Source organism: Gopherus evgoodei, unplaced genomic scaffold, assembly GCF_007399415.2.
Source record: "Gopherus evgoodei ecotype Sinaloan lineage unplaced genomic scaffold, rGopEvg1_v1.p scaffold_39_arrow_ctg1, whole genome shotgun sequence".
Lineage (NCBI taxonomy): Eukaryota > Metazoa > Chordata > Testudines > Testudinidae > Gopherus > Gopherus evgoodei.
The window spans coordinates 3035957-3045715 of NW_022060060.1; the positions used below are offsets into that span (position 1 = coordinate 3035957).

General features: G+C 47.3%; 1 gene segment (V, D, J or C); it reads right to left on the reverse strand.

Annotated features, from left to right (window-relative positions):
* Positions 1–1108: 1108 nt before the first annotated feature.
* On the reverse strand, positions 1109–1793 carry LOC115642299. The segment is given in 2 exon segments: positions 1109–1431; positions 1679–1793. Coding segments are annotated over 2 exon segments (372 nt in total).
* Positions 1794–9759: the final 7966 nt, after the last annotated feature.

The following is a 9759-nucleotide window of genomic DNA, read 5'->3' on the forward strand; positions in this document are numbered from 1 at the left end:
GTCATTCAGGGAGCATTATAATTCATACCCTTCGGCTTCACCACCATTTTAGGTCATTTCCTTATTATTAAGGCAGAAGAGATTCCCCAGTGTTTGTGGTGGGTGCTGATAAACAAGCTATTGTTATAGATCACTATAGCGCTTAGACACGCCAATGAAAAGCCGAGGGGAACTAGGCACCTAACCTGGTAAAGAAATTTTGAAAATCCCACCAAAGAGCAGATTTTGATGGTATTTGGATGTATAGCTATGTAGATAGCAACTGTCTGCCTGTTAATATGCTTAAAAACCTTTTATAAATCTACCCTACGTGCTTTCAAAAATCCCCTTGGGGCAGTGGGTCTCAAACAGGCGTGCACCGAGACCTTCCAGGGAGTACATCAGTTCATCTAGATTTTGACCTAGTTTTACAACAGGCTACATCAAAAGCACGAGCCAAGTCAGTACAAACTAAAATTCACACAGACAAAGGGAGAAAGTGAAACATTTTTTTAGTAATAGTGTGGCTGTGACATCTTTGTGTTTTTATGTCTGATTTTGTAAGCAAGTAGTTTTTAAGTGAAGTGAAACTTGGCGGTCCCCAAGAGGAATCGAACTCCTGAAAGGGGTATTGTAGTCTGGAAAGGTTGAGGGACACTGCCTTAGGGGGCGGATCTTAAAGACATTTAGGCATCTAGTGAAATTTTCAAAAGCAAATAGGTGTCTCAATCGCATTGACTTCAATGGGTATTAGGTGCCTAGATACTTTTGAAAATCCCAGGAGGCACTTAAATACCTTTTTTAAATCCTTCCCCTAGGTGCTTCTCTGCATCTTTAAGCAGTTAAAACCTTTAAAATCTCGCAGCTAATCATTTGCCCAAGTCTGTATGGGTGAAACATAATTTAACCAGATTCCTCTTCCCGAAGCTTTCCTGCCAGCGAGCAGGATGTGGGGCTGGGACAGCCCCTGTCTGTAATTGCCTGTCACCTACAGCAGAGCTGCATTTGTACCTGTGACTGGGGGAGACTGCGGGGCTTTGCGGACGCCTGTCTCTGGTCTCTCCCCAGTGCAGGGCCTGTGAATGGGAAGGAAGGGAGGGATTTTGTACAGCTCTGCTGCGTGGCTCTGTCACTGTGCCCGCTGCAGGGCGCAGAGATACACCGCTGTGTCTGCCAGCTCCAGGGAGGTGATGTTCAGAACTGTGGAGCTGTCAGCAGCGTGGGAAGAAAACCTCTCCTGGGCGAAATCCGCGTTTCCGCTGACAGACGCGTACAGCTTCGTCCCTCTCCGCAGAATGTACTGCGGGGCTCGGTTAGGAGACTGTCGGTACCAGCAGAGAGAGACGCCCGAAGAATCGGTGGTCTCGTAGGAACAGCTGAATGTCACCGAGCCTCCTCCTACTCCAGACACTTGGGGTTCCTTGGACTGGACCGAATCACCCAGCGCAGCACCTGTGACAAGAAATAAATGAATACAATGTACCAGTTCCAGACAAGCGGGGTGCCGAACCGAGAGAGGGAAAGAGACTGTGGAAGAGAGAGAATAAAACTAGGTACGTAGAGAGGCAGACCGAAAAGGAGGGAGCGCTGCAAAGAAACGGAGACAGCTGGTGGATTGGTTCTGGTTTTCGGGAGAAGAGAGAGAGGGTTTAATTAGCAGCGAGCCAGGCTGCATGAACAAAGCTAGCAGCTCAAGTACCTGGATACAGAGTGAGTATAAAAAGGGTTAGAAGAAAACTCATTTCCATTGTACAGAGGACTCTGCGCTTAGAATCACAAAGAGGCGGTGAAAACACAACAGCGAAGCAAGGGGATTGTCGGGTGAATGTTATAAACCGACCCACATGCCTCCCTGAAAAGTGCAAAGGGGCGAGTCTGAACCCAACGCCCAAACCCAGAGGAAATGAAGGGAGGGAGTGGTGTTTGCTTCTGATTCCTCTGTGAAACCGTCTGCTAGCTGGCTCTTCTAATCACTCGAGTTTTCAAAAAGTTTTGTTTGAAGCTGTGACTATGCAATGGATACAATGTTTAGACATGAAATGGACTTCTATGCCTCATCGGGAAATCAGAGAGACTTACTTGCATGAGAAGCCGGTTAAACAGAAAGCCTGACCGACAGAAAGAGAGAGCTGGATGGATGGATGCTGATTTCAGAGAAACTGAAACACTTCACACAGCAGCTGAGAGCCCGGCCAGAGTTGCGGAGATGGGACAGAGATCAAAACCTCGCCCAGTGTCTTCTACAGCATGTTTCCGGCTGCAGGAAATCCTGTTACGATTTTCCAAGATTTGTGGGGTGATTTGTTTTATTGACAACAAATATTTTATATTTAAAGGTTGTAAATTCATACATGTATTAACTCACATTTACATAACTGAGATAATAACCCATCGGGTGTGGTTTGCACAGCACAGCGGGTATAACATTACACAGGGCAAGAAACGGAAAGATTCTCCCAGACGTGATATGAGCAGAAGGAACTGAACTTGGCGGGGCAGTGTTATAAAGATAACAGCTAGTCCCTTTATCCAATTATGAAAATAATTCTTCCTCCTCTTTTGTGTATTAAAAGAAAGTATATGCTGTAAAAGAGCCCTCTCTGTGATTTCCCTCCTTCCTTCTCCTCTGTATGACACAACAGTCCCGAAAGAGATGCTATCCAGGGGAGTGTTGGATTCAGAATAAAACACAACGTAAAATGTAATTCCCAGAACGGAAGGCGCGCCCCCTTGTAGAGATAATAAATCATGCAAGTAATTTTGAAAAACTATCTAGAAAACATAAGAATGGTCAGGCCCAGTAAGGCCAATGGTCCATCCAGCCTAGAGTGGCCAGTGACAGATACTTCAGGACAGGACAATTATCGAGTGATCAGTCCCCTGTCATCCAGTCCCAGCTTCTGGAAGTCAAAGTGGCTTAGGGACATCAAGAACATAAGAACGGCCGTACTGGGTCAGACTAAAGGTCCATCTAGCCCAGTGTCTGTCTACCGACAGTGGCCAATGCCACATGCCCCAGGGGTAGTGAACCTAACAGGCAATGATCAAGTGTTCTCTCTCCTGCCATCCATCTCCATCCTCTTACAAACAGAGGCTAGGGACATCATTCCCTACTTATCCCGGCTAATAGCCATTCATGGACTTAAACTCCATGAATTTATCCAGTTCTCTTTTAAACACTGTTTTAGTCCTAGCCTTCACAACCTCCTCAGGTAAGGAGTTCCACAAGTTGGCTGTGCACTGCGTGAAGAATTTCCTTTTATTTGTTTTAAACCTGCTGCCTATTAATTTCATTTGGTGGCCCCTAGTTCTTCTATTATGGGAATAAGTAAATAACTTTTTCTTATCCACTTTTTCTACATCACTCATGATTATCTATACCTCTTTCATATCCCCCCTTAGTCTCCTCTTTTCCAAGCTGAAGAGGCCTAGGCTTTTTAATCTTTCCTCATATGGGACCCTCTCCAAACCCCTAATCATTTTAGTTGCCTTTTTCTGAACCTTTTCTAGTGCCAGTATATCCTTTTTGAGGTGAGGAGACCACATCTGTACACAGTATTCAAGATGTGGGTGTATCATGAATTTATATAAGGGCAACAAGATACTCTTCGTCTTATTTTCTATTCCCTTTTTAATGATTCCTAACATCCTGTTTGCTTTTTTGACCACCTCTGCACACTGCGTGGACATCTTCAGAGAACTATCCGCGATGACTCCAAGATCTTTTTCCTGACTCGTTGTAGCTAAATTAGCCCCCATCATATTGTATGTATAGTCGGGGTTATTTTTTCCAATTTGCATTACTTTACATTTATCCACATTAAATTTCATTTGTCATTTTGTTGCCCAATCACTTAGTTTTGTGAGATCTTTTTGAAGTTCTTCACTGTCTGCTTTGGTCTTAATTATCTTGAGCAGTTTAGTATCATCTGCAAACTGCCACCTACTGTTTACCCTTTCTCCAGATCATTTATGAATAAGTTGAATAGGATTGATCCTAGAACTGACCCTTGGGGAACACCACTAGTTACCCCTCTCCATTCTGATAATTTACCATTAATTCCTACCCTTTATTCCCTGTCTTTTAACCAGTTCTCAGTCCATGAAAGGACCTTCTCTTTTATCCCATGTCAGCTTAATTTACGTAAGAGCCTTTTGTGAGGGACCTTGTCAAAGGCTTTCTTGAAATCTAAGTACACTATGTCCATTGGATCCCCCTTGTCTACGTTTGTTGACCACTTCAAAGAACTCTAATAGATTAGTAAGACATGATTTCCCTTTACAGAAACCATGTCGACTATTGCTCAACAATTTATGTTCTTCTATGTGTCTGACAATTTTATTCTTTACAATTGTTTCAACTAATTTGCCTGGTACTAAAGTTAGACTTACTGTATAGTGAGTGCCCCCTTCTCCTCCTCCCTCCTCCACCACGGTAGCAGCAGCAGCACAGGGCTTGGGGGCTATTTAAAGGGCCCGGGGCTCCCCTGCTTCCACTGTCCAGGCCCTTTAAATAGCCACAGGAGCCCTGGGAAGCTGTGGGACTCCAGCAGCTATTTAAAGGGCCAGGGCAGTAGAAGCAATGGGACCCCAGACTTTTTAAACAGCCCCCAGAGCCCCACAGCCCTACCCCAGGGCTCCAGCAGTGGGGCTCTGGTGGCAATTTAAAGGGCCTGGGGAAGGCCCCAGACCCTTTAAATTGGCCCCTGGGGAAGCCAGGCCACCCCGGTACAGTGCACCAGCTCTTGCCGGTACACTGTACTTGGGCTTGGGCGCGGTGCCCTCTTAGGGGCAGGGCCCAATTCAGGGGAATTGGTTGAATTGGCCTTAAGCTGGCCCTGCTGCTTCTGACGTACTTAAAAAACATTTTGTTAGTACCTTTGGAGTTTTTGGCTAGCCGTTCTTCAAACTCCTCTTTGGCTTTTCTTACACTCTTGCACTTAATTTGGCAATGTTTATGCTCCTTTCTATTTGCCTCACTGGGATTTGACCTCCACTTTTTAAAGAAAATGTTTTTATCTCTCACTGCTTCTTTTACATGGTTGTTAAGCCACGGTGCCTCTTTTTTAGTTCTTTTACTGTATTTCTTAATTTGGGGTATGCACTGAAGTTGGGCCTCTATTATGGTGTTTTTAAAAAGCATCCATGCAGCTTGCAGGGATTTCACTTTAGTCACTGTACCTTTTAATTTCTGTTTAACTAACCCCCATTTTTGCATAGTTCCCTCTTTTGAAATTAAATGCCAAGAGCATGGGGCTGCATCCCTGCCCATCTTGGCTACTAGCTACCGATGGACCTCTCCTCCATGAGCCATTCAAATGTTTCTCTAGATGAGGGGAGGGTTATTTTCACATTAATTTCTCATGTTTCTCCAGAGGAATCATCAGTTATTGGTTTGGTGCAGGCAACATTGAGAGAAATGTTCTGGCCCTGTTATGCATGATGTTAAATGGCATGTGCATAATTATTCCTTTTGACCTTGAAAATCTGTGTAACTCTGTGTTACTTGTCTCCAGAAGAGGTTATTTTAAGAACTTGGTTATTTCTACAAGTCATTCCTTAGTTACAAGAGTGCAGAAAGTGTTTCTTTGCTTCCTAAGGGAAAAAAAAGTCTTCTCACTAGACTTCACCATTTAAAACCTGCTTAGTGTAAATTACTGTCGGTATCAGTGGTTGCAACTCTGCCATAGCCAGTCCCAAGCTGGGTTGGAAAAGCTGGAGAGTTGGCATCAGGCTGGCAGCCAGCCATAAAACTTTGCCAAATAAATCCATGAAATGAGTCCTCTATATGCCTTATATGTAGGCTTAGAAGGATTCGATTTTAGCAGTAGAAGTAAAAAATGTGCATTTCACCATGTGCCAGACAAGCTCGGGTACAAGTACTTCCCTTGATAACCCTTTGCCTAGCTGTAAAATTCAGTTAAGAAAAATGCTGTTTGGAAACTTATTGGGGTTTGTTGTAAGGTGCCATGGGACTATTCCTTGGTTTGGGGTTTTTTTGCTTGTTTGTTTTTCAGATATTCGGGAAATCCTTTGAAGCCATTGTGTATTAACCCAGACTTTCCCTGAATGAGCTCCCTGTGCGCACTCAGATGTAATTTATCCTCGGGGGGAGGGGGTCTTTGGAGAGTGATTCAATTTTAATCTTTAAATGTGACGTTTGTGGAAGCAGGGATTTTCCAAGGCGCGAAAGCTAGAAGCACAATTTCTACTGAGAAAAAAAATCCATGGGACTTTCTCCTCACTGTGGACCAGTAACCAAAAATTGTTGAGAAAATGGTCGTAGGGAGGTGGGTCCTAGATTTCTCCGACATGTAATTTACTCTATGTACAACCAGTCACTGTGCTTCCTACTTAATGTAACAGCCTGCAAAGAGAGTCACACTTACCAGCAAATCAAGACACGTTAAAGAAGGGTTGAGGAAGGCGAGGACGCCGTTCACGAGCGAAACCAACCATGCTTCGCTCCGAGGGCTCTGAGTTTCACATACGCCCCTCATTAGGCCAGTGGCTGCAGAAATTGGGCGAGTCCGTCACATTCAGGAAGGATTCTGTCTCTTCAGGGCTGAAGAGTTCAGGGCGGAATTGAAATGGGAGCCACTTTGCTTAAAATTATGAGCAAACGTTTGATTTTGGACTTCTTGTTTTCACTCTATGTCCAGGTAGTTGGTCGTACAGATTGTCCCATTGAGCCCGAATCTCTCTCTCTCTCTCTCTGTACACACACAAACACACACCGCCTCTCTATTCCCATCTTTCTCTCCCTCTCTGTGCAGTTTCTCTTTCTGTTTCCCTATCTCCTCTCTCTCAATCTAGTGGTGAGCGCTCAGACTGCATATAGTTAGTACATTTTATTTCTTGTTGCAGGTGCTGTGCTCGGTGACTCAGTCCTGCCCAGGGAACAGGGCCGGCTTTAGGCCAGTTCCACCAATTCCCCCGAATCGGGCCCCGCGCCTAAGAAGGCCCCGCACCCAGTGAGAATCCCTTCCGTGGCTAGAGGCGCCTTTTTAATTTTTACTCACCTGGTGGCGCTTTGGGTCTCCAGCGGCACTTCGGCGGCGGGTCCTTCGCTTGCTCTGGGTCTTCAGCGGCACTTCGGCGGCGAGTCCTTCAGTGCCGCCAAAGACCTGGAGCAAGTGAAGGACCCACTGCCGAAGTGCCGCCGAAGACTCAGAGCACTGCCTGGTGAATACAAGCCCCACTTGTTTTTCTACAGGTGTTTTTTGTTGTTGTTTTGGTTTGGTTTTTTTTTAAGTCATCCCTGTTGGGGCCCCATCGAAACTGTTCAAATTGGGCCCCGCACTTCCTAAAGCCGGCCCTGCCAGGGAACCAGGGACCCCAGAGGATTCAGGTGGCCTGGGGCCAGGGCCCACTTTAGGCCTATTCGCTTGATTCCCCTGAATAGGGCCTCGGGCCTAAGAGGGCCCCAAGCCTTAGGTGCCTTTTCAATTTGTTTTACTTACCCCGGTTGCGGACCCCTGGGGTCTTCCGCGGTCCCGCTCCCCTGGCCAGAGCGCCGACTGGAGCGTGGAAGCCTTGTGATCCCAGGATCCCGGCAGGAGCCCCGGCCTCAGCTCCGTCCAGTCCCGTGGCCCCAGCTGGAGCTCGGGCCCAAGCGCGGCAAGGCCCCTGGCCCCGCGGGCCCGGCCGGAGCTTGGGTCCAAGCGCGGCAAGGCCCCCGGCCACACGGCCCCGGCCGGAGCTCCAGCCGAAGCGCGGCAAGCCCCCCCCCCGGCCCTGACCAAAGCACACCATGACTTGCGCCCCACTACTCCATCCAGAGCGCGGCAAGCCCTGCCTTGAGACCCAGCTCTCCCGGCTGGAGCTCCTGGCCCTTTAAATAGTCCCCAGAACCCTGGAGTGGGGAAGGGTTCCGGGGGATATTTAAAGGGCTGGGGCTCCAGCTGCCTCTGCCACCCTGGTCCTTTAGATAGCCCTCAGAGCACTACCGCTTCCCCAGGGCTCCCCCAGCTATTTAAAAGGTCTGGGGTGGGGTAGAAGCAGGGGAGCTCTGGGCCTTTTAAATAGCCCCCAGGGCTCTGGGATACTGGGAGCTTGGGGGCTATTTAAGGGTGGGGGCTCCATCTGCCCCTGCTGCACCCCCTTACCTGCTCGCACCAGCCCTTCCCCCCCCGCTTGCAACCAGCCCTGCACCCCTTGCCCACAGCCAGCCCCTGCCACACCACCTGCCCTGTCTCCAGTCAACCCCTGCCACACACCTCTGCAGCCCTGCCCAAGAGAGCCAGCCCCCCACACACACCCTGCCTGCACCAGCCCTGCACCCCCTGCCCTGCCCACACCAGCCCTGCACCCTCCTACCCTGCCTGCAGCCAGCCCCGCACCTCCTTCCCTGTCTTCAGCCAACCCCTGTGGCACGCCCCTGCCTGACGCGAGCCAGTCCCGCACTCCTCCGCACAGCCCTGCCAACCCCTGCCGCACCCCCCTGCAGCTGTGCCTGAAGCCAGCCCATCCCACACACCCCTGTCTGCAGCCAGCCCTGCACCCCTTGCCCTGCCTGCAGCCAGACCCTGCCTCCAGTCAGCCCCTGCCCTGCCTCGAAGCAGCCCCATGTCCACTGGTGCCCTGCAGTTCCCAGAGCAGTAACCCTGCACACCTGCTTCAATGAGAGGGGCAGGGAGCAGCTGGGACTCACACATGTGCATACCCCCAGGGAGTGGCGGGGACCCACACATGTGAAACAGAGGTCATTAATAACCAATCTATGAGTATTGGCTCTATATCTGTATTTCAAATATTTGCTCCTGGAGTAACTAACAAGGTAATCAGCCTGCACATCTTCATGGAACCATTCAAATTGAGTGGCCCATCCAAAGGATACTTAACCCACAATGGACCATGGGAGACGCCCATCACACTGAGTGGACTGTCAGGTAAATATTCAAACTGGAACGTGGGTAATGGTTTCTGCTATACTTTTCCACAATAAGAATAATGGGATTCCCTCCACATGGGAGAAGATATAAAAGGCCCTGGGAACATGTCCATTTTGTCTTCAATCCTGCTTCTTTCTTCTGGAGGAACTGGACTACAAACCTGAAGCTTCAAACAAAGGATTGTGGATGTACTCCAGAGACTTGACTTAAGCCAGCAGTTTATACTATCTCTACTAGAAGCCTGAACCAAGAACTTTGCAATTATTGTATGTATTTGATCCCTTCAACTAATTTTATCTCTCACTTTTATTTCTTTCTTTTTAGAATAAAACTTTAGATTTTAGATACAAAAGGGTTAGCATTAGTGCAATTTTTTGGTAAGATCATAGTTGTACATTGATCTGGAGAGCAGATCTGAAATAAACATGATAAAATTAAGTAAAGACAAGTTTAAAGTATTACAGTTAGGAAGGAAAAATCAAATACATAACTATGAATGGGGACTATCAGGCTAAGCTGTAGTATTGCAGAAGAATGTCTGGGGGTTATAGTGGATCACAAATTGAATACGAGTCAACAATATGACGCAATTGCGAAAAAGGCTAATATCGTTCTTGGATGAATTAACAGACATTAGAGGTAATTGTTCTGCTCTACTCTGCAAAGGTGAGGCCTCAGCTAAACTGATGTGTCCTGTTTTGGGCATCATACTTTAAGAAGAAAATGGACAAACTGGAGAAAATCCAGGGGAAAGCAACAAAAATGATAAAAGTTTTAGGAAATGTTAAAAGTGGCAGTCTTTAATCATGTGAAAAGAAGACTGAATGGGGATCTGTTTACAGTATTCAGATATGTTTTAAGGGCTCTTATAAAAAGGACAGTAATC